This window comes from Cetorhinus maximus, chromosome 12 (genome assembly GCF_964194155.1).
Source record: "Cetorhinus maximus chromosome 12, sCetMax3.hap1.1, whole genome shotgun sequence".
NCBI lineage: Eukaryota > Metazoa > Chordata > Chondrichthyes > Lamniformes > Cetorhinidae > Cetorhinus > Cetorhinus maximus.
In genome coordinates this window covers 12615103-12641028 of record NC_135890.1, presented here as the reverse complement: position 1 = coordinate 12641028, position 25926 = coordinate 12615103, and the positions used below count along the sequence as shown (strand labels likewise).

The 25926-nt window shown below is 45.6% G+C and overlaps 1 protein-coding gene across 1 annotated transcript in view; it reads right to left on the bottom strand.

The window, feature by feature from the left end:
* Positions 1-25926, bottom strand: part of fbxo18 (F-box DNA helicase 1) — a 47764-nt gene that overhangs the window by 20487 nt on the left and 1351 nt on the right. The window contains exons 2-9 of the mRNA XM_078553031.1: positions 23877-24556; positions 22793-22923; positions 21125-21260; positions 15237-15427; positions 13488-13589; positions 11376-11473; positions 4035-4203; positions 1158-1377 (exon numbers count right to left, since the gene is read on the bottom strand). Of these exons, the coding sequence (XP_078409157.1) occupies positions 1158-1377; positions 4035-4203; positions 11376-11473; positions 13488-13589; positions 15237-15427; positions 21125-21260; positions 22793-22923; positions 23877-24556 (1727 nt within the window). The remainder of the gene's footprint in view (positions 1-1157; positions 1378-4034; positions 4204-11375; positions 11474-13487; positions 13590-15236; positions 15428-21124; positions 21261-22792; positions 22924-23876; positions 24557-25926) is intronic.

Genomic DNA, 25926 nt, shown 5'->3' with positions numbered 1-25926 from the left:
CTTAAAATATCCAAGCAGCCAGTGCCTGCAAGTACAGTTAAAGGCCAGGCTGGACAGAGAGGAATCTGAGCCTTGCATACTCTCAGAGCCTGTGACCATCAGCAAGGCCAGGCTGAACAGAGAGGAATGCAAATAGGAATGCAGATTGGGTGTCTTAGGAGTCAGACCGGAGCCTTAGGTGGAAAAACAACCAAGATTGGGTCTGTTTATAGCAGATAGGGAAAGAACAGATGGTCCTAGTTGAGATGGAAGGGAAGGTCTCCGCCGGGGGTGAAAGTAGGGACAGATGATGCCTGTACCTTGGTACCTTTGTTACTAGAGAGATGTCTGTTTAATGTAAACCTATATGTTGACGAGATCGGAATCTGGAAACTGTTCTTGTACGTGATCAATAATGTATAAATATGGTGAACACTTGTAGTTTAGCAGAATGCTATCTCAGGCTGCATTAGGATGGTTCTCTCCTTGCTCGAATAAATGATCGTGACCTGTACCTGAGACTCCTGTGGTCCGTTTGTCAAAGTGACCACAACATTGTCCATCCCAAGTTATTACTGCAAATTGGCACTCGGGTGAAGCAGAGGATAAAAGAAAAAGACCTACAGTTATATAGTGCCGTTCCTGACCTCAGGGAGGCCCAAAGCGCTTTAACATGAAGTACTTTGGCGGTGTGGTCACTCTTGTAATTTAGGAAATGCAGCAGTCTATTAGCCCACAGCAAGCTCCCACAAACCGCAATGTGGTAATGACCAGACAGCCTGTTATAGCAATGCTGGTTGAGGAATAAATATTGACCAGGACACTGGAGATAACTCCCCTACTCTGCTGCACAATAGTGGGATTTTTCGCAGTCACCTGAGAGCAGACAGTGCCTTGATTTAATGCCTCGTCCGAAAGAGAACACCTGCAACAACAGAGCACTCCCTCTGTACTGCACTGAAGTACCAGTCTAGATTTTTGTGCTCAAGTCCTTAGAGCAGGACTTGAACCCACAACCTTCTGATTCAGAGGCAAGAGTGCTACCAACCCAAGCCATGGCTGACAGGTATCTGACATCTCATAACCATAACCTAACAAGGCACGATGCTTTCAGGATAGATGGAGGAAACAACTGAAGCACAACAAAGAAATATTCTAGATACAGTTTGTGAACTCACTAGATTCTCTTGATATTCCATAGGCCTGATACCTCCACACGTGCTCTTACAGGGTTCTGGTACATGAGAAATGGTGATAGCTTCGTCCATGGAGGAAAAAAACGTGCAGAGGCTTTGACAAATTAAGTTTGCTCTAAAAAAACTGCCACGTGCTTCAGGAAGTCCAAAAATAACGAATGGTTTCAGGTCATAAGCCATTAACTTCTTCTTGCGCTGGTACCTAATGGAAAGTTCAAGAGATCAAATAATTTTTCTTTAAAACAGTGACGTCATCGTGAAACATCTTAAAACATCTTCAGATCAAGAGATTTTTGAGGTTCAGTATCATCGCTTCACCAAAGTGCCCATTCTTCATCTGGAAATGTAGACCATGATCAATCGGCAAGTTATTCTGCGTGTTCTTAACAAAACCCAATCTTGTTCTTGCCAAATGTCTCCACACAGTAAGGGTCACTGGCTAGTGATCATCATCAGCAACACAAGCCAATAAACACTGTGACCAACATGAAGTAAATATACAATTGGGAGTTTTCTACTCTTGTGCTGGGGAATTTTTGGCACCAAGTTTCATATTTCAGCATTCCCAGTTCGGGAATGGCATGATGCAGGTTAAAGGGCACTCTGCATTAACCCAACAATATTCCTCTAATCCCTTGCCTTAGATTACCACCTACTACACTAATATGCTGTTTCCAACATTTCCAACACCAACCATCTCCAATACCAACCACCTTGCACTGAGCATCTTGTCACATCTTCAGGGCATCCAAACTGCTTTACAACAACACTTGCCAGTGGCAAATGAATGAACAACCAGTTAATCTGTTTTGATGTTGATGGTTGATTGACATGAGAAGGCAAGACACTGGGAGAACTCTTTGCTCTAATCTGGGACATTTGGCATTCACTACTGCGAGTTTTAACATCTCAACTGAAAGGTGCCGCCTCCAATAATATGGGTCTCTTGTCAACACTGCGCTGGAGATACAGTGTAGACTGTGTGCTCAAGTCTGTGATAGGACTTGACCCCACAATTTTTGGGTCCAGAGGTAAGAATGTTACAAAGTCAGTCACAATAACACTATATTCCCATTGATTTTTTTTTTCTGAATAGTTATGAACAGTCCTGTGCCCCAAATTGGGCTGGACATTAGCTGGACTGGAGAGCCCCAAGTGAGAGATTGTGATCATTCATTCTGGAGTCAAATGTGGATCCAAGAGGTGACAGGGTCAACATCCTAACCCAGCACAGCACTGTCATCCTACACTGAAAACATCCTAGCCCTGAATGCCACTTCCATTTATATAGTTACCCTGATTCTTTAAGGCATTCATTAAAATCACACTCAATGTTTCTCTCATGGTCAAGGCCTCGGGGCATTGGTTGCTATTTCTATCACAACTTTGGAGAAAGATTTGTTTATTTGCTGTCACGTTTCAACTGCAGGGAACTGGCTTGCAGACAGCTGGTCCCCGACAACAACCAGGAATGTCTACATGGAGGACATATGGAAGGGAAAAGAAAAGTCACAGAACTAGATGTTCCCATCTACTAAAGTCTCACAGTCCTCAGCTGATAAGAAAAAAAAAAGGAGCACAGACTTGCATTTATATAGCTCCTTTCATATCCTCAGGACATCCCAGAGCACTTCACAGTCAATCAATGGGGGAAGACGGTGGTGCAATGATAATGTCACCGGACTAGTAATTACAGAGGCCCAGACTAATGCTCTGGGGGCAAGGGATCAAATCCCACCATGGCAGAGGGTGGAACTTAAATTCAATTATTAATCTGGAATTGAATCTCAGAAATGAAGTGCCATGAAACCATTGTCGATTGTCATTAAAATCCATCTGGTTCACTAATGAAATCTGCTGTCCTTATCTGGTTTGGCCTACATGTGACTCCAGATCCACAGCAATATGGTTGACTCTTAATTGCCCTCTGAAATGGCAGAGCAAGCCACTCAGTTCAAGGGCAATTAGGAATGGGCAACAAATGCTGGCCTTGCCAGCAACACCCACATCCCACGAAAGAATAAAAAAAAATTACAGTACTTTCCAAATGTGCCATTGCTGTACTTGCCTACATAGTAACAGTCAATTTTGTGCATGGATAGGTCCCACAGGCATCAATTAGATTAGTCAATCTGTGTTGCTGGTATTGATTAAGAGATCAATGTTGGCCATGACACCGGGCAAATTCCTTGATCTTATTCACCGGGCATAATATGAGCAGTGAGTCAGTTATGCCCACAAGGCACCTCCCTCTTCACTCCCAGACCACAATGTTAGCAAAAACTTCCTGCTACTTTTGTTAACTTTTATGCTAACCGACATGCTCAGAGTATAGTTTGTTTAAGCTATTACAAACTTGGATTGCAGTGCTCGGAAGGAGTTAGATACGAAGATTGTACCTTCGAAATGATACAATTAAAATTCCATTATTGTGTATTTGGTAACTACTGATGTGACACTTTGGAGCGCAAATGCACCGGCCCACCAAATGGGGTCTATGATTTGGATCCACCGACAACTTAATTTTCAATTGGAGTCATTCTGTTGCAGGAAGTGTGAACAGAAGCCAGGTTCCTCTCTGGAAGAGGTGGAGAATTGAAGAGGGTCACCCATGATCCACACTCATATGGTTGCACCAACTCAGTGTCACATTGGCAAGCACCTGGGAACAGGTGGCACAGTTGACCCCAGGCCAGCAAATGGCCTGGTGAGAAAAGGAAAGCTTTTTACCCAAGTTTCATCACACCCACACACACACACACACACACACACACACACACACACACACACACACACACACACAGAGAAAAAAAACACAAGTGGCTTCATTATCTCCATGTCACTTCATTTCCTGCTTACTTGTGACCGATGTACCGATAGGCCAATGCACGCACAGTCGTACACTCCACATTTGGGGGGAAAACTCGACAAATCTCCATTGGAACAGACTTGGTGGAAACGATGTACAGAAATCTGAGGTGAGGTCTGCTCCGTGCATACTCGATCAGCATAGACGTTTTACCTGCGCCTTGGGTAGGAGGAGAAATAATTACATTAATTAAAACGAAAGGAATCAGATCTTGATCTACGTTGTAAATTAAAATGCCCATCTTTTCAATCATCAGACTAGGGTGGGAAGGTTGCACTTGACAACAGAGGGTGGGGTGGAGTCATTTTTCAGATTTAAAGAATCAAACTTAGCGCATTTTTCTTTCTATCCATTGCTTTGTGGGGCATAATACGGAATCTTGAGCAGGCCGGAATAGTCAGGCAGGCACAGTCCATGACTAACTGCCCCATGTGGGCCCAGTCAGAAACCGGACAGGTCCTATCGACTGACCATTGACTATACAGCTCTAAACAAGGTGCCGCCCAGGGAGCACCCGAGAGTAGCCAGCCCTGCCACTATATTTAACAGCTTAGGGTCAAGTCACGTGATCTTTTCAATATTAGACATTGTGAATGGGTTTTGGGCTATTCTGCTAGATGAGGTGTCTCAGAATAGACGGGTGGGACACCGGCAGCATACATGGACCCACTTGCTGCAAGGATTTCACAACAGCCCAGCTATTTTTCACCAGGTAAGCCACGTAAATCTGGGCAGGGGCAGCACACAGTGATCCAATCTGTGGACGATCTTCCAATCGCCTTGGAAACCACTAAAGAACACACAGGGGCTTTACTACATGCTCGAACGGCTGGGAGCAACTGGTTTTAAAGCCAGCCCAAAGAAGCTCAGCCAGGGAAGCGGGAAGTTCAATATTTGGGCTCTGTGATATCACAGGGTAAACGAGAACTTCCCCGCAGCCGGTAGGAGGCTACAGAGAGGATGCCGAGGCCCATGGAAGTGCGAGGGGTGAGGCAGGTTATGGGACTGTTTAACTATTGTAGGGCCTTTGTGGAGGACTTTGCTAAAATCGCCGCACCCGTACAAGAACTGACAAAAGCAGGGAAGGCGTTGCAGGATCAGATAAAACGGGGACAGGGACAAGAATCGGCCTATACGGCATTGGAACAGGCGCTTGTCCGGGCACCAGCGCTGGGGTTACCTTGTACGGTAAAACCGTCTCACTCGTCTACCCACAACGAGGGAGGGTTTTACAGCACGGAACTGGCTCAGGATTGGTTGAGGCCGGTAGGGTACTTTTCAACAAGGCAATCCCCCCGTGGCAAGTAGGGTGCCCCGATGAGTAGCAGCAACTGACTGTGCGTCATGGGCAGTGAAGGCCTGCGGACAATAGTAATGGCAGGGGAGTTGATACTGCACATGAAACACACTGTAGTGGAATTGCTCGACACCAAGAAGCAGAGGACTGTGTCAGATAGCAGGCCAGCAGCGTGGGAAGCCATGCTATTGCCAAAGGGCGAGTCAGTTGTAATAATCAGCGACTCTACGGTCAATGCAGCAGGGGGCTCATTGTTAGCAGGGAAGGAACATGTCATTGAACTAGAACATTATTGTCTGCGGGGGAATAGGTGAGGAAAGCCTGGGGACACTGGGGGAAAATGAGGTAGAAGCCATAGACATGTCCCTGTTCGTTAATGGGTCCCACAGATACGCGGATGGGATCCCCTGTACTGGATGGGCTGCTGACGATGGAGAAGGGCGGAGCTTGGGCACGGGTAAGCTAACAGGGGACCTTTCAGCCCATGTAGCGGAGCTGGTAGCGTTAAAAGAGGCCTTGCATATGTCGGAGGGGAAAACAGCTAATATTTATACTGATAGTGGATAGGTCTTTGGGGTAGTGCACGATTATATGGTTGCTTGGAGCTGGAGGGGGATACATTACATCAGGAGGAGGGCACGTACAAAATGAAGCGATAGTTATGGAACCATTGGAAGCTGTGAAGCTACCACGAGAGGCAGCGGTAATAAAGGTCAAGGCCCGCCAGAAGGTGGTGGACCCCAGTGAATTGGGCAACCAACGGGTAGATGCAGCAGCTAAGGAGGCCGCAGCAATCAGTCCGGGGTACTAGGTGGCCACAGTAACAATCGGGCCCAAGGAGGTGAATATAGCCAATTTACATAGAGACATTGAGGGAGAAGAGAGCAGTCAGTGGGAAAGACAGGGGGCAGACAAAGGCACAGATGGAATTTGGTGAAAGGAAGGAAAGGTTGTAGCAGCTCGCTGTATACAACAGAACCTCATGAAAATATACCATGGGATCGCTCACCATGGGAGAGGAGCTATGTTAGGAAGGATGGGCAGGTGCTGGTGGTGACGGGGAGTGGGAAGAGACATCACCTAACACTGCCAACAGTACCTGACATGTGCGCAGCATAACCCAGGTAGACCCATCAAAGTGCGTATGCCGCACCAACCTCGACCAAGGGGCCCATGGGAGCAGGTAGGTAGATTTCACGGGACCTCTCCCGCCAAGCCAAGGGAAACAGTATCGTTTGGTCATCATTGATAAATTTACTAGATGGATAGAAGCATTTCCCACGCGGGATTGTTCAGCCACAACTATTGCTCAAATAACGCTAGAGGAAGTGATTCCCTGGTGTGGGATACCATTACAGATAGATTCGGATCAGGGTACACATTTTACGGGGCGAGTGATTAAGGAAGTGTGTAAATGGCTAGGAATAAAACAGAAGCTTCACATCCCCTACCACCCGCTGAGTTCGGGCATTGTCAAACGAATGAACAGAATGTTGAAGAAAGCGCTGGCCAAGGCCATTCAGGACACAAGGTGGGGGTGGGTGGATTTGTTACCTAGTATCTTGATGAGACGCAGGGCAACACCCAGTAGGATGACTGGGTTGACTCCATATGAGTTGATGACAGGAAGAGTTATGAAATTGTCAGGAGATATCGTGACAGGGAGTGAGGAAGTAGGACTGGTGAGAGAGAGAGAGAGAGAGAGAGAGAGAGAGAGCGAGAGAGTGAGTGAAGCAATTTGTGCGGGAGCTGTGCAAGCAGCTGCACGAGATGAGACAAGGGATTAGAGACCAGCAGCTTGTATGTGATATAGAGGCAGAAGAAAGAGCAGAACAGGCCGAGGTACCCAGTGTGGGGATATGGTAACGGTCAGGGTCACATCTGATAAGCCAGGATTTGCACCCAGGTGGGTGAGACCATACAAGGTAATCATGACCAGTGATACATGTGTCTGTGTGGACATTAGAGGAAACACTGGTCAGAGCTGAAGTGTTTTGCTAATTAATTAATTAATTGTGTCTTACAGAACTAATCTTGACCGATGGGTGACGACTGGGGCTGTTATTGGTTTAATTTACAGAATGTTAACTGCCATATCAATACTCGTGGGGCTGGTAATCCTAGCGGTGAGAACGGGGAATATTGCCCAACAAACACCACAGACGGGGACTATGGTATACCACAAGCAGTGCGGAGTGCAACACCCAATATGGGACACTGAATGTAACAATAGCGGAGCAGGTAACTTTGCATTGCAATATGGGTCTACTTGAGTTTGGGCGCGGAAGCAGTAACGACTTGACACACATGGACAGTTGGTGGGGACTCTTTAGTAAAACCAGTTTGTTTGTTAAATGCCTGAGTCTAACTGATGAATGCTTTAAACATGAGGAGTGGAATGATTTTGTTCGTGAGAAAGGAAGTCACATGCATAAGGCATGCCTGACAGGGTATGCCCAGTTTTTTACTCATTCTCTCCCCAAGAAACGGGGATGGGACACTTGTGGCCCGAATGACAATAATAGACAAGTATGGGCACAGGGCAATAATAGGTGGTCGTGGGGAGTATACCCCAAGGAAAGAATCATCACAACCACTCCACCACCTGTCACGACAACAAGGCAATCAGTCCCAGCAGATACATTTAAAACCCCATAAACCCCCAAGCCAACAGACCCACCTTGTCCGTTATTAAGCCCAGGACCGGAAAATGGACTTGTGCTGATTAATGATAATAAGATCTTGTATGATAATGTACACCGTGAGCTGGTACCCATGGTCCTAAACATTTCCCATATAACCTACCTTAACGGTGCTTGATTCATACTCAAGCACTGTATACGACCTTTATGGGTCAGTTAATGATAGAAGCAGTTCAGTTCAATGGTGGAACATGGCCAATGGCCCAGGGGAAGAGCCGGCTGAAGCGCAGCCTGGTGAGTGATGTCGCTACAGTGCTCAATTCAGGAACCTGGGTAGTTAATTCCATTGACCTAGCTACTGTGGACCAAAAGATCTGAACCTTAAGTTCACAGATAAAGAAAATTTTAGAAAAGGGGCAAGGGATCCAAGACGCTCAACAAGGCACAGGCCAAGACCTGACAGGAATAGTTCAAAACTTGTGCTGGAGGTCACGCGGAAATTAACAAATTAATTGGAATGGGTAGGAAAATCTTGGATGCTGCAAATAGGAACGATGTCTGCAGTACCAATGGATCATGGGTGCTTGAACAAACACGGGAGAATTTGTGGCAGGTATGGTTCATTCAGTGTTGCTTACACCCACAGATGCCAGCAAGAGTGGGGAAGGTAGAACTGGTTGAAATATATGAAAGAGGAATAGTTAATGTTCAAGCTGAGGAAAGTGTTAAAGACAACCTGATGCAGTATCTGACCCAGTTCTCCTATGCTACCCCACTATTGCCCCAACACTTCACCCTAATCCGGGATGAGGCCCAGTGAGTGTATAGGACATGTTATACACTCCAGCAACAGACTCAAACCTTAAATTACGACATTAGACAAATAGACTCTTATCACCTGGTGGGAGGAACTGAGGAATTGGGGGTCGAATGTACAGATACAGCCGTGGCATCTCCCATGCCCAACTGTTATCAATTTTATATTTAACATACCTGATCTATCGCACCAGGAGGTCACACAGGGAATGGCGATGGGGACTTAAAAACTGGGGCAAAGTGTTGAATCGGGGCCTAAATTGAAGGGCCGACTAGTAAAAATGGTTTGGCCGAGTAACTTTACAACCCTAAGCTGGATACCTGGCCAGTATCGATGGATGGTGGAGTGTAAAGGGAAAGGACAGTACCACTGAATTGGCTACCTTGGGCTAGGGAAAGGGCCAAAAGGGGGGACTGTAAAAGTAAAACAGGAACTTCTATTAGTAAAAACCAAAGGTCAGCAGAATTCTCCAGGCGAACCTTGTACACCATAGGGCCAACGTTAGCAGAACTTTCCAGAAAGACCTTGGAGATCACAAGGGATTAACTAGATAGGAGATATAAGGTGGGGGGGGTATGAGGATAAACAGACACGGTGAAGACAAACAGCACCAGGCTAGAACGGGATAAAGAAGCCTTGCTTGGGTAATGAAAAGATATGTACCTGGGGCTGGGAACATCTACTTATTATTTGGTTATGTGCTGATAAGATTGGAATTTGCATAAGGCAATGAGTACATGACTAACTGTATAAAAAAAGATGGTTATCCTGTAACTGGGAGAGTTCTGTTTTTAGCTAGTCTAAGGCAGGCTCTCCCTGTGTTTGCTTGAATAAAACGATCGTTAACCTGTATCTGAGTCTCCTATGGTTGATTCTGAGAAGGCAGCACAACAGGGTGAATTAGCTGATCTTAAATTGCAATGCAGATGGAACCAAATTAGTTGGTCTCAGCTTCTCTGGAACAAGATGGAAGAGAGATAAGGAAATAAAAAAAGACACTGCTAGAAGGACATCATTGTGGTTCAGGTCAGAGGATAGGAACTGAATGTCACTGGAATCCAAAAGGCCACCAATCCAGTGCTAACTCCCTTGGTCCATACGCAAAGAATGATGACTTAGAAGTGGCACCTGTCCCAAGGTAAGAGTAGGTTAATGACTCTGCCCTTTGGAGTCATAGGAGAAAATGCTTTCCCACCCAAAGCTTTTACAGGTCTCACCATGACACCCAGTCCCCAGGAGATATACAAAATGTCACCCACTCATGATTGTGTATGAACATTAGAGAAATTTACAGCACAGAAAGAAGCCATACGGCCCACTGTGTCTGTGTCGGCCAAAAAAATAGCTATCCGGCCTAATCTTACTTTCTGGCTCTTGGCCTGTAGCCTTGTAGCTTACGGCATTCAGGCAGCTGAAGACAGATTGGGCATTAGGCATGGGATTCCAGTTCATGTCTTTCCAAGTCCAAAAGGCCTTACCTTGCCTGTACCAAGTGGAAGCTGCTGACTTCTATACGGAGAGTGAGGGGAACAAATGGAAAGGAAAGTTGTCTTGTTGTCAGGAATATCATAGCGATCACAAAGCAAGTGACATGACTGTGAGCACCAAATAGCCTCAGGCCACTTACAACACATAGGAAGGGGGGGAAAATTAAAATTAAAAATGAGGGGGGTGATGGTTTTCTAATATATTTTTGTTATTTCCTAGAAGTAATTGTGGTGATTTAATTGTTTTCTTCATCACAGCTGAAGAATGGATTCAGAAGAACATTCAATAACTTTTTAAAGAATATTTGCAAGCATTGTCAAGCAATAAAATAACACAGTATGATCAAAAGAGATCAGAAACTCCTTCCAGAGTTGTGAAAATACATCAGAAAAAACAAGCTTTAAAAAAAATGCAGCATTGAGCTCCACTCAATTAATTCCTGGGAATAGTGTGAAGCTTCAGCAGTTGCTAAGCAACAAAAGACATTCTAAAATTAGAAGTGATATACAGCATGAGGGAGGTCTTGTGGTGCAATGGGTAGTGAGCCAGAAGCTCCAGGTTCGAGTTCCACTCCAGGACTTGATGGCCAAGGAAGGTGCGTTCATAACATGGCCAAACAGGTGGAGCACCAACCTTCAAGTTCTTCCGACACACGCCAATGGCAGGCAGTAAGAGTAGGTGAGATTCCTGGTCAGCCGTGTGATGGAAAGAATGTTGGAGCCTCTACCATCACCATCCATAGCTCCAGGCTACAACATACATGTAAAAGTGCCTGTTGCCACAGCAACTCAGACTCCCTGTGTGAACCATAACATACCACCAACACAGCATGAGGAAATTCAGAGGGCAAGTGGAGGGCAGAAAGAAATACAAGGAGAGATTGGTGGTGGTGGCGGGGGAGAGAGGAGAGAGGGAAGAGAAGAAAGAGGAGAGAAAGAGAGGTAAGAAGAAGAGGACAAAGAAAGGAATTGAGAGAAAGTGGACAGGTAGGGTTTAGGTCAAATAAAGCTAGATAAGGGGCTACTGCCCTCTCCTATTAGCTACACATCCTGAACCACTGCCAATGCTCTGCCTATTCTCTACTCACCTGCAAATCCCACTATTTTAATCACATGTCCTGGGGCAGTTTCCTGGTTCAGTATTTGCTGCTGCTCTGGAGTCAATTTTATGTTGTGTGTTTCAAGCCTTTTTTGAAAAGAAAATGGATCAGTGTTGTCCAACTACTGTAAAGAACTTTTGAGATAATCAAGTAAAATGCAAAGTATAACTTGTTTTAGTCGCACATTGTACATATTATAAGTTTGAAATTATTGATAAAATGCATGGCTGTTCTGGGTCCTGGCATAGAGCAGTAGGACATGTGTTTAAGACCATAATATTAACACTTGTAACCAACTCTCATTATTATTTTAACATAGCGAGCGGCAGTGAAGGGAAAGACAAGGTTTGCGGGGGTTGGTGTGCGGGCTTGAAGGAAGATACCAGACAGGAATTTGGAGAAAAATTGCAAGAGATGGGAAAAGGCAAGTTCAAGGAAATGTTTTTAGGGTGGCTATTAAACTCTTAGTGGAATGTTTAGGAGGAGAATTTGAAAGAGCAGGGCCATGGCGGATAAAGGCTTTCCAAATAGCGATAGACTAGACATGGGGGTCCCCTAACTCTCAAAAAGCTTGGATCCAAGGCTGAAGGAGGCTGCTCAGGTCCAGGTGGAGTCAATAACAGCAACTTGCATTTATATGGTGTCTGTAACACAGCAAAATGTCCTGAGATGCTTCACAGGAGCATAATCAAACAAAATTTGGCATTGAGTTACGTAAGGCCATATTAGAACAGGTGAGAAAACAGTTGGGCAAAGAGATAGATTTTAAAAGAAGCATCTCAAAGTGGTAGAGAGACAGAGTTTAGGGAGGAATTCTGCAACGTAAGGCTGAGGCAGCTGATGGTATGGCCACCAATGGTGGAAAGGTGAAAATCGGTCAGAGTTGGAGAAGCGCAGAGATCTTGAAGGGCTGTAGATCTGCAGGAGGTCACAGGGATGGGGGAAGGTTGAGGCCATGCAGTGATTTGTAAACAAGGATTTGTAAACAATGAAAAAAATTCATTCTAGGCCAGGAATCAATGTACATCAGCGAGCACAGGGGGGATGGGTGAACAGGACGGTGCAAGTTGGAATACAGGTGGCAGAGTTTTGGGTGAACTCAAGCTTATGGAGAGTGGAAGATGGGAGACCTGCCGACAGAGCAATGTAATAGACAACTCTATAGGGAACAAAGGCATGGGTGAGGTTTCAGCAGATGATCTGAGGCAGGGATGGAGTCAGATAATGGTGCAGAGGTAGAAGTAGACAGTCTTGGTGATGGAGCAGGTAGGTGGTCAGACACTCACCTCGGGGTCAAACATGAGACCAAAGCTGCGGACAGTCTAGTTCAGCCTCAGACAGTTGCCATAGATGGGGATGGAATTGGGGGCTAGGGAACGGAGTGTGCAGAGGGGGCCGAAAACGATGGCTTTGGTTTTCCTAATACTTAGTTGGAGGAAACTTCTCATCCAGTATTGTATGTCGGACAAGCAGAGTGACAACTTAGACAAAGTGGAGGGGGTGGATGAAGTTGGTGGTGAGGTAGAACTGGGTGTCAGAGGACATCATTAGTCACAGCCATTAACACAAGCTCCAGTCTCTTTCGTCAGCTTTCATGAGGAGTTTGGGAGTTCTGACCCACTAGCATCTCTGTGGCCACGATAGCTCCACTTTCCACCAGTTTACAAGAGGCAGGGGTTTGTGGGGTCAGCAGCTGATGCGAGCTGTGTTTTTCCACAAGCGGTGAGCCACAGTTCAGTCAGGAAGTGACAGGTGGTGAAAGAAAACTGAACCAGAATAACAAATAGTCTGAGCTGTGAGTGAATCAGATATGTCGAGCTGGATACAACTCTGCTCCTGTCACGAGAACACATTTCTGAAGTCTTATTCAACTCAAAACATTAACTTGGTTTCCCTCTCCACAGGTCCTGCCAGGCCGCTGAGTATTTCTAGCACCTTTTTTTTTATTTCGGATTTCCAGCATCTGCAGTATTTTGCTTTTAATCAGTGAATACAAATTCCCTTTATCCATTCCAGAAGCAATGGCTTATTCTAAATTGCATCAATCTTGGCGCAATTAATTCTGAATTAATTAAAATCCATAACATTTTAACAGTTCACCTGCCAGAGTCCTGAGCTGACGGAAGGTGCTTCACGTGTTTTCCATTGACACAGGTTGGATTCTCCATCAAATAGAGCGCACAGAACAGATTATAATGAATCCTGGAACATTTGGAGAAAAACAGTTTAGAACAATAGTTAAACTTTGATGTTAGACAAGCTTTCTCCTCCGTGGAAGGAGGATTTTATGCCCATCGAGGCTAGGAATGTTAAGCGTCGGAGAACAGGAATGCTCAAGATTTCAAGCGCCCAGTGTCAGCATCAAACACTCCCAGGGCAAGCACAACACGTTTAAGATAGAGAGCAGAAGGTCATCTGCCCCAACATGAGGACTGCTGCAGTAGTGTGGTCATTAACCACATCAGTCATCCTGTTGCTAATTTAGTACCGAGCTAAGTTCAGTCGTACGCAGTTAACGAGAAACTGTGCACCTGTGTTCTGTATTAAATCGTGACTTCTGCATTTTTGTTCTCAGGGTGAGGGCCAGCCTGCATTATTGTTTATCCTAGACGCAACTGCTTTTACAGACAAGGATATCTGAAAGTCAGGCAGGTGGTGGTGGTGGTGGGAAGAGAAGGAAGAGACCGTCTAGTCCCTGAGGGAGACACATGACATAAGCATTTTTTTGGCCCAGCCCAAGTAACCAGTTCTTATTGAATTCATTTTTAACCACAGACCGGGAATCGCAAACTGTTACTTTCACCGCCTGGCACAGGCCAACAAGGTCATGCACTTACCAACTGAAGAACCGGCGGCGCCATTTTCCTTGCACTTTCAATTGACAGAAGCTTCTGCCGATTGTTTATTTTCAGGAGTCAGGACCATTTTCACCGACGCAATCTTGCAGGAGGCAGCTTAACTGGCCAATTCCACGGGCTGTTGTCTAAAGATGGCAGGAGGGTTCCTCAGGGCTATAGGCCCAGAGGACCCACCAGCAATATCCTGCCAGGAGCCCCTCTGGGAGAGATGGGCACTGCTCGGGCAGGCAGGAGATTGCCAAGGGTGCCTCAAGATGGAGGCGCATACCAGGGCATTATGATGTTTTCAAAAAATCCACGCAGTCACAGCTTCCAGTCCATCAGTGCAGAGGGGGAATCCTGCCACAAGATGGCCTGAGCTCTCAGCTGTGGTCCTCGGGCACCCACTGCTCCTATGTTTTTTTTTTAATTAGTTCCTGGCACGTGAGCATTGCTGGCAAGGCCAGCGTTTGTTGCCCATCCCCCAAATGCTTCGGAGAAGGTGGTGGTCAGCCGCCTTTTTGAGCCACTGCAGTCCATCTGGTGTAGGTACACCCACAGTGCTGCTCGGAAGGGAGTTCCAGGATTTTTGACCCAGTGACAGTAAAGGAATGGCGATATATTTCCAAGTCAGGATGGTGTGTGGCTTGGAGGGGAACTTGCGGGTATTGGTGTTCCTATGCTCTTATCCTTGTAAGTGGAAGAGATTCTTTTTTTTAAAAGAAAAAATACAGCAGGTGCCAATCAAGATGGGAATAATAAGATTCTATCATCACGAGGAAAGGGAGAGAAAGCAGGAACCAACAGTCTCCTACACGTGGGCGATGGAAATAGGATGGATGTACAAGGCAATTCAAGAATCACAAGGAATAGGGAGTATTCCTTTTGCCCATCTCTACAGCTGCACATAGTTCATCTGAAGTGAATGATGTGATCTATAAACAGCTACCAAGGCCTGTAGCAGGCACTAGAAGCTATAGAAAGGGGACCATAATCGGAGTCCTGTCCCTACCTGCTGCTGATATTGATGCCCCTCTCCCTCAAGGCAAACAGCAAAGTGGCCATGCAGTACAGGATCTCCGTCACCTCTGCTCGAGGCAGAGTCGAACGGGGTTGCTGGAGACAGGAAATCACTCCCTGGATGTCCTTTACGCTAGAGGACAGGAGAACGATCACAGCCAGTACCGCCCACACATGTGTAGTCTGGATGATATAAAAACATACACATGTGACATGTTTTTTCTCTATATATTTATGGATGCAGAGTAACTGAGCAATATTGTGGCTTCCATGAACATACATCTCCAGCTCAGCTCTTGAACCAGTTTCATATCTCAATCCCTACTTGTCTTTGATGCTGATCAGTGACATCATGGAGTGGACTGGAAGGGTGTGAACAAATATTGGGCATTCAATAGGTAAGAGAATTAACATTTGTATAAAAAGAGAGAAGTGTTTGAAGGTTTATTTTGTTTTCTGTTATCCACGCCTATCCAGCACGTGATGATTCCTCGCTGGAATACTGTCCATCCCAGTCTTCGGCGGTCCTCCACTTCAACAACAACAACTTGCATTTGTGTAGCACCTTTGACATAGTGAAAAAAACATGCCGAGGTGCTTCACAGGAGCAATTACCAAACAAGATTGGACATCAAGCCACACAAGTAAATACTAGGACAGGTGACCAAAAGCTTGCTTTTGAAGCTTCAAGAGCATCTTTAGGGGTAGTGAAAGGTAGAGAGATGGAGAGATTTAGAGAGTTTAGAGCCTAGGTAGATAGGGAACTCCAGGCATGTTTATATCATACAGGGGTATCTGTTAGACGTAAGAGGTCAGAGAAGAATCATAGAATGATACAGTGCTTAAGGAGGTTGTTCAGCCCATCATGCCTGTTACAGATCAGCTATCCCAATAGTCCCATTCCCCTGTTCATTCCAGAGAGCCCTGCAAAGTTTTCCCCTTTGAGTATTAATCCATTCCCTTCTGAAGGTCACTGTTGAACCTGCTTCCACCATCCTTTCAGGCAGTGCATTCCAGGTCATAAAAACTCAAAAATTCCTCATTTGGCCTTTGGTTCTTTTGCCAATTACTTTAAATCTCTGCCATCTGCTCATCGATTCCTCTGTCCCTGAAAACAGTTTCTCCTTATTTACTTTATTGAAACCCTTCAGAATTTTGAACAATTCTATCAAATCTCTCTTTAATCTTCTCTCCGGGGCAATAGCACTCATCACAGATTCTCAGGTAGTCTGGGGTGGTTGAAAGAAAAAGGGTTTTAGGCTGCACTATTATCACCAGAGTTTGAAAATGATGAGTACTAAATTTAGGCTAACTAAAGCTTTAACATAACTGTGCTTAAGAAGAAAGGAGAAGGGAATAGGGGGCAATGATGATTGAGTTTGATGAGGAAGGATTGGAGGTTGCTTAGGTGGAGCATAAGTGCTGGCATGGATGGGTTGGGCTGAATGGCCTTTTTCAGTGCTGCATATTCTACTGAACTGTGCAAGATTTGCTCCATATGCACTGTGTAACAACCCAAATGTATGGAGGAGGAGCAGAATAATTTCCTAGCCTGACACAACTCTAAGAGTTAGGGTTACCTTAGAGAAAACAGGCTTAGAGGAAATTTGCTTGAGGCTTGTAAAATAAATGGAGAGAGTAAACACAGCTTGTATAAGTTATTTCGATGGAGAGGAACGGTAGAATTAGAGGTCAGGCATATAACCCATGTTGGAAATGTTGGATTAGAATCATAGGATGGTTATAGCACAGGAGGAGGTCATTCGGACTGTCGTATCCGAACCGGCTCTTTGTAGGAGCAACTCAGCTAGGCCCTATCCCCTATCTTTTTCCCACAGCCTGGGAGATTCTCTCTTTCCAGGGGTTTATCCAGTTCCCTTTTTAAAGCCATGATTAACTCTGCTTTGAGCATACTGGGGGAAGACGATAGCGTTGTGGTAATGTCACTGGACTAGTAATCCACAGGCCCAGGCTAATGCTCTGGGGCAGCTGTTAGAACTTGAATTCAGTTAATAAATCTGGAATAGAAAGCTAGTCTTAGTAATGGTAGATCATGAAACTATCAACGATTGTCGTAAAAACCCATCTGGTTTGCTAATGTCCTTTAGGGAAGGAAATCTGCTGTCCTCACCTGGTCTGGCCTACAAGTGACTCCGGACCCACAGCAATGTGGTTGGCTCTTAATTGCCCTCTGAAATCGCCTGGCCTGGTCATTTCAAATACAATTAGGGATGGGCAACAAATGCTGGCCTTGCCAGCGACACCCACATCCCATGAAAGATTAAAGAAAAAACAACTCTCAGGCAGTGAATTCCAGATCCTAATCTGTCTGGATGAGATACCAGGAAATAGTTCTTTTCAGAGTGTCACCTCCCTTTGGAACGGACAACCACAATGTCGTGTAAGAATTTGTTACAAATTCTACAGTTCTTCAAAGATGATGTTAAAAGTTCCTGAGAGCTGAAAGTGTTTCCAGTTCAGAAGGGAATGATTCTAGTCAGCGCTAATGGGCTTGGGAACCTTTTTCAATAGCCACTGGGACGTTGGAATTTCCCGGAGTTTTCCCCCCGCCTCCATGAGTGTTTTTCTTTGATCCGTCTAGGACATTATGTGGTTAGCGAGTTAAGCAATGCTCAACACAAGTTTGTACCATTCACTATCTGATGTAGACTTTTCCAAATGCAACCCTGGAGGTTTCATCGCGTGACCTGCTCCACGCTCTTGCTATTATTCAGCCAACGCATACATCCTTATCACGTACTGCCTTCCTACGCCAATTATTTTTTCCATTCATGGGATGTGGGTGTTGCTGGCTAGGCCAGCATTTATTGCCCATCCCTCATAGCCCTTGAGCAGGTGGTGCTGAGCTGCCGTCTTGGACCGCTGTAGTCCCTGTGGTGTAGGTACACCCACAGTGCTGTTAGGGAGGGGGTTCCAGAATTTTAACCCAGCAACAGTGAAGTAATGGCGATATAGTTCCAAGTCAGGATGGTGAATGGCTTGGAGGGGAACTTCCAGGTGGTGGTGTTCCCATGTGTCTGCTGCCCTTGTCCTTCTAGATGCTAGTGGTCGTGGGTTTGGAAGGTGCTGTCTAAGCAGCCTTGGTGAATTCCTGCAGTGCATCTTGTAGATGGTACACACTGCTGCTACTGTGCGTCGGTGGTGGGGGGAGTGAATGTTTGTGGATGGGGTGCCAATCAAGTGGGCTCTTTGCCCTGGATAGTGTCAAGCTTCTTGAATGTTGTTGGAGCTGCACTCATCCAGGCAAGTGGGGAGTATTCCATCACATTCCTGATGTGTGCCTTGTAGATGGTGGAAAGGCTTTGGGGAGTCAGGTGGTGAGTTACTCATCACAGGATTCCTAGCCTCTGACCTGCTCTTGTAGCCACAGTGTTTATATGGCTGGTCCAATTCAGTTTCTGGTCAATGGTAATCCCCCCCCACCAGGATGTTGATATTGGGGGAATTCAGTGATGGTAATGCCATTGAATGTCAAGGGCCAATCATTAGATTTTCTATTATTGGAGATGGACATTGCCTGGCACTTGTGTAGCGTGAATGTTACTTGCCACTTGTTAGTCCAAGCCTAGATATTGACCAGGTCTTGCTGCATTTGGACATGGACTGCTTCAGTATGAGGATTCCTGAATAGTGAACGTTGTGCAATCATCAGCGAACATCCCCACTTATGACCTTACGATGGAAGGAAGGTCATTGATGACGTAGCTGAAGATGGTTGGGCCAAGGACACTACCCTGAGGAATTGCTGCAGAGATGTGCTGGAGCTGAGGTGACTGACCTCCAACCACAATCATCTTCCTTTGTGCTAGGTATGACTCCAACCAGAGGAGAGTTTTCCCCGATTCCCATTGACTCCCATTCTCATTGCTAGGGCTCCTTGATGCCACACTCGGTCAAATGCTACCTTGATGTCAAGGGCAGTCACTCTCACCTCGCCTCTGGAGTTCAGCTTGTTTCCATATTTGAACCAAAGCTGTAATGAAGCAGCACCTGATCTCACCCACCACGACTGTTGTTTCACTTTTGATTTGGACAGCATGGTCCTGATTCAGCTTTTCATGTGCTCCCCCATCTTTTCCCCTCCCCCAGTCACCCATTTCCTTTCCCCCATCACTGTTGACCTGGTGGAACCCTGATGGAACCCAAACTGACCGCCAGTGAGCAGGTTAGTGCTAAGCAATAGCACCACTGATGACCCCTTCCATCACTTTACTGATGATCGAGAGTAGGCTGATGGGGCGGTAATAGGCAGATTGGATACGTCCTGCTTTTTGTGTACAGGACATACCTGGGCAATTTTCCACATTGCCATGTAGATGTGAATGCTGTAGCTGTACTGGAACAGCTTGGCTAGGGGAGCAGCAAGTTCTGGAGCACAAGTCTTCAGTGCTATTGCTGGAATATTGTCAGGGCCCATAGCCTTTGCAGTATCCAGTGCCTTCAGCTGTTTCTTGATATCATGTGATGTGAATCGAATTGGCTGGAGACTGGCACCTGTGATGCTGGGGACCTCTGAAGGAGGCTGAGATGGATCATCCATTTGGCACTTCTGGCTGAAAATTGTTGCAAATGCTTCAGCCTCATCTTTTGCACTGTTGTGCTGGGCTCCCCCATCATTGAGGATGGGGACATTTGTGAAGCCTCCTCCTCCAATGATTTATTAAGTTATCCACCACCATTCACGACCGCACATGACAGGACTACAGAGCTTAGTTCTGATCTGTTGTGGAATCGCTTAGCTCTGTCTATCGTTTGCTGTTTATCTTTTTGGCACGCAAGTAGTCCTGTTTGTAGCTTCATCAGGTTAATACCTCATTTTTAGATATGCCTGGTCCTGCTCCTGGCTTGCCCTCCTGCACTCTTCATTGAACCAGGGTTGATCCCCTGGCTTGGTGTTGATGATAGAGTGGGGGATATGCTGGGAAATGAGATTATAGATTGTGGTCGAGTACAATTCTGCTGCTGCTGATGGCTCATAGCGCCTCATGGTTGCCCAATATAGAGTTGCTAGATCTGTTCAAGGTCTATCCCATTTAGCACGGTGGTAGTGCCACACAACATGTTGGAGGGAATCCTCAATGTGAAGGCGGGACTTCATCTCCATAAGGACCATATGGTGGTCACTCCCACTGATACTGCATGGACAGATATATCTGCGGCAGGCAGGTTGGTGAGGACAAGGTCAAATATGTTTTTCCCTCTTGTTGTAAAGCAAAAGGACTCATTATCCAATTGGATGATGCTTGACTGTCAGCCAAACAGCCTTTCTCCTCCACTTTCAATATTTTTACAACTGGTAAAGAGAAATGTTCAAAGCAAATGACAAAAAGGAAAAAACAACTTCCCTATGGTTTTTCTCCAGAGTTGCACAAAGCAGTGTTCTAGAGAATGATCTTCAATTCCTGGAGACTTCAGGCCAATCCTTGAGGGATGGCAAGCCTATCTGAAAGGAGCAGATTTGGTATCCTGATAAGTCTTTTCATTGCTTACTTCTCCCTTGAATAGGGGGCAGGGCCTTGGTCTATGCTCTGGAATTCACTCCCCAAACCTCTCCATATCCCTCCTCCTTTAGGACACTCCTTAAAACCTACCTCTTTGACCAAGTTTTTGGTCACCTTGCATGACTCAGTGTCAAGCTTTATTTTAAATTGTTTCTCCGAAATACCTTGGGATGTTTTCTAACATTAAAGGCTCTGCAGAAATGCGAATTGTTGTTGTTGTGCATGAGTGGGAAACTGTGCACAGGAATACACCTCAAAACCCTGCCCCCTCCCCAAAAAAAAACAATATTTGAATTAACTCGAGAAGCCAGCACTGCACGAAATGAGAGAAAGGAAGAGGAACGCACAGGAGACATACCCCAGCTGCTTTGGCCAAATTAGACAGCGTCTGAGCCACAGATGCTTCAGCTTGCTTGAAAAGAGGGTGGTCTTTAAGGCAACTCAAGACAGCTTCAGAGTTCACAGACAAACCGTTCTGGAAAGATGCCATATGTCTAAATTTTAAAATAAAAAAATGTGACAAAAACACAAAAAAAAAAGTTTAATCAGACAATTGCGGAGGGATTATATTGTGGAGTGGGGCAAGTACATTTCTTGACACTGGAATTTACTTGGTGCTTTCCAACTCCCCAGTGTGGATTATGTTATCTGTCCATAAAGAGTTTCCTTCATGCTCTCTCCCCGCCTCACCATTGCTCCCCCGCTGCTCTCTCCCGACCTCACCATTGCTCCCCCTGCTCTTTCTTTCACCATCCCACTCCTAACCCATATTCTCCTGTACCGTACACTCTCTCAAGGAGAAAGGACAAGAAAGCATTTTCCAATAATAAGATGCAATGGTGTCTACTTTGACTACTGCCTACAACAAAGCAATACTCTAAAATCCCTCTAATGGTAGACATTCCTCCTAAACTTTCTCCCCACTCTTGGGACAATTTAAAATTAGTAATCCCTCGTCACTAATTTCCTAGCCAGAGGAAAGAATATTTCTTCATTCACGCTAACAAAACCCTTCATGGTTTAAAAAAGAACTCCATTAAACGTCCTTTGTAGCCGCAGATGGTTTCCCACAGGCCAGATGGACACAAAATGAGCATTTCAAATGCCCGATTATGAAGTGAAGTGGAGGAGTTTATGCCTGTGGCTCAGTAGAACATTCCTACGCTTGCCATATGGGTAAGAAATGGGTCAGTGTAAAGATGCTGAATGATATGGATGAACAGAAACATCTGGAATTCAATTACATAATTTCTGGGAAATGCATGTGGGTGAAGCAGTGTGAACACATCTACTGAGCCACAGGGAGAGACTCCTCCAGTTCATGATTATTCTCTTCTTAAAAAATTGATCTGCGTCTTACGCAACATCCTAGAACCATCAGCTCTTGGCCAATTGCTACAGACCTGTAATCACCAGCACCTAACCCTTTTACCAAGCGCAACCCAAAATTTATAGCTGCAGAGCATTTTCACAGTTCAAGTGGACATAAAACGGTCATTTTGAATTATATATTACAGAATATAAATTATTACATATATTATATAGAATCAACAGCGCAGTCACATGAGCATTCTCCCACTCTCTATCAAACCCAACAGCAGCACCCTCTATTTCTTTCCCCCTCGGGTTTATCTGGCCATCTAGTTTCCCCTTAAATGGATCAATGCTATTCGCCTCAGCTACTCCCCGTGGTAGCGAGTTTCACATTCTAGCCATTCGCTGGAAAAGGAAGTTTCTCCCAAATTCCCTATTGGATCTCTTTGTAATTTTAGTTTTGGTCTCCCCCAGAATGGAGACATTTTCTCCACATTGACCCTATCAAACCATTCCAGAACTTTAAAGGCCTCTTATCCGCTCAACCCCTCAGTCGTCTTTTTTCAGAAAAAAAAAAGAGCCCTAGCCTGTTCAAACTTTCCTGATAAATACGTCCTCTCAGTTTTGTCCAGTTAAGTGTCCATGTATTCTAGATATAGTGACCCATACAGCTATAGCTAGGATCCAAGTGCTTGATACTCTGAACACTCACTTTATGAGATTCAACACACAAAGTTCATCTTCCTTTTTAATATTATTTTCCTTCAGGATCAGGTCAATCTCCTTCACCGCACTTTCTTCTCCCTTCCTATATCGATAGTACAACTTCTTATACGGTACAAACTGTGAAACCAGATTCAGAGACGAAACAATCCATCAGAAATAAAAATGCATTTTGCTATTCCACCTCTGTCTTTCCTTTCAGGGAATGTTCGCCACCTGCTCTGAGCTCCTCTAACAGCAGCATTGAGATCAGGAACTTCATGTGGAGGGAATCATGCAGACATGATCTAGTCTTCCCACTCAGTATCTGCTCCCCTCCTCCCAAGGCTCCCACTACTTTAACTCAAAACATTCCCATAAGATAACATTTAATGTAGTCGGAAAGTAAAATAGGCTTGAGGTGACATTTAACTATTGCAGAACAGCTTCTCCAATAGTAAAAATGGATCAAAAATCCAAGGAGTCAAAATGTGTTTTTTTTTTTAAATCAGTTCTCTCCCCCCCTACATTCTAGGGGGTGTCCATTGTTACTGGGTTACAATTCCAATATTAACAAACCTGCACCCAATTGAGCACAATAGGAATAGCCATTTTGGTAAAGTCACATGCTCATGGTGATGATTGGCAATAGGCTGGCTGAATCGCAGGCAAAAAAGGCCAGAGGTTAAATCCGCCTCCAGTCTGTGATTAACCAGCTGGGCTAGTCAGTGGGGAGGATTACAATTTGCATCACCTCCCACCGTACTGGAGGAGGGGTGGGTGGGAAGGGACAATCAGCCCAAAGTCCAGATACCTCTGCTGGAAAATACATGGGCAGGCATCAGGTGAGGACAGGGTTAGGCTCCAGTTAGACCATCATTCCTCTACCCAATTAAATAGCTCTCCAAATGCTCCCTATCTCAGCTCCCAGGTGAAGAATTGGTACTTGTATGAAGTTATTTGCAGGCAGGCAGACATTAGTCCGTGACGTAACCCTGCTCTAGGATCAATGGCTGCAGGAAGGAGAAAATTGGAGGGGCGATTTCAAAAAGAATATTATGATAAAACAGGTGACAGAAGAAGCCAGGGTTTACCATTGGGTCACTGATAACACGCTGCCATTGCTGACAGACCGAGCTGAGGCGATACAGGTCCCCTGCTGGCAGATAAAAGAACATAGTCCTGAGGACTTCATCGGGCAGCTGGCTGATGTGGCCAGAAGGCAGGGTATGGGAACGCGTGCATCCCAGTAATCCAAAGTAAGAGTCTGGGAGAGGATCTACCTCCAGTTCATCACCTTCAGCCCAATTCCGTTGCTGGGTGGTGGGGGCATCTTCAAAGCTGGGCCTCTTTGTACAACCGTCCCAGGCTGTGTCACCAGCCTTGTTTGGGCTTCTCAGCAACAGGGCAGAGTGCTCTCCTCTGGACTTTGAATTCAGAGCCAGCACGTTGCTTTCAGCAAACAAGTCATTGGAAAGAAAATCTTCAGGGTCAAAAACGGAATCCACCTTGGAGGATGTTGGACCAACAATGGCTTTGCCAGTGGTTGCATCTTCTGACGGCCTCTTGGCAGTGTGCGCCCACTGCCTTTGGAGTGGGTACAACCGGGGTGCAGTCCTTCTATCTTTCCTGTCCCTTGGGTGGAGGCCCCTGTTCAAACCTCCATTGGTGCCTGTATAGGTGAACGGTTGGGTCAGTGAGAAAGCACCCTCACTACTATTGCTCAAGGACCAACAGTCCGACGGATTAAGATGTTTCCGTTTGCCTCGTCTGTCTGTACAGGAGGGAAAAAAAAAAGATAAATAGCTAAGAAATTATGTAGTATCTTATCAGTTTAGTGCAGGGTCAGCCATAGTTCAGTTGGCAGCACTCTCAACTTTGAGTCAAAAGATTGTGGGTTCAAGTCCCACTCCAGAGACCTGAGCACAAAATCTAGGTTGGCACTCCAATGCTGTACTGAGGGAATGCAGCACTGGTCATAGATGCCGTCTTTCAGATAGGACATTAACGTGAGATCCCGTTTTCCCTCTCAGTTGGGTGTAAACAATCCCAATGGCACTATTTGAAGAGTGAAGGAGTTTTCCCCATGGCTTGGCTGATATTTGTCCTGTAATCAACATCATTAAAGTAGATTAGCCAGTCAATGTCAAACTGCTGTTTGTAGAAGCTTGTTGTGTACAAGCCAACTGCCATGTTTCCTAAGTTACAACAGTGACTACACTCACCGTAAAGCACTTTTGGACATCCTAACGTCATGAAAGGAGCTTTAGAATTGCAAGTCTTTTTATTTTTAAATCATATCGCTCAAAAATATTCCAAAGTATTTCACACACAACACTGAAGTTCAGCTACTGCTGTGCAGGCAAATGTGGCAGCTAGATTGCACACAAAGACCCCACTAATACGATAAATAAATAACCAGCTTGTTTTTGGTGGCACTGGATGAAGAAGGAAGTGTGGTCAGAACTCTCTGCACTTCCTTCTTCAGGTAGTTGCCAGGGGATCTTAGGCCTAAGTTTTTCAGTTGTTGGGCACACGAGATGGGTGGGCCCAAGAGGGCCCGGAAACGGACCCTGGTCGGCCTTCAACCCCGATTTTACACTGGCTGGCCAATCAGCCATGAAACGTGAAAAGTTCAGAGCTGCCGGGGGTGGGGGGGCGGGTGCTGGTGAGCGCTTCGAGAGAGAGCTCCCTGAAGGCAGGCAGCTGTCTCAGGGAGCTGTAGACCTGCAAATAATGAAATGAAGCACTAAAAAACTGCAAAGAAAAAAATATAGTCCATGCATCACAATCAAGCACCTGAAAAGCATAAAAATAAATATACGGGGACAGATTTTTAATTTTATTTCCTAACGGAGATTTCATCCCGCCCTTGGACTAAGTTCCATGAAAAATGTAAAGGCCGCCTGGCCGATTCGCCTCGTCCACCAACCAGAAGGTCGGGTGGGCCACGAAAAACGCAGGTAATTACAGACTAATGGGCTTAGCTGCTTAATGGGCTTAAAGTCGGTGGGCGTGCTTCCGACTTTTGCACCTGCCCGCCGAGCGAAATATCACGCGGGTGCGTGATGAATGTCGGGGGCACTCACCCGACGTCATCTCGCGCGTTTTTTACACCCGATCAGGTCGGGCACGTGCCCACTC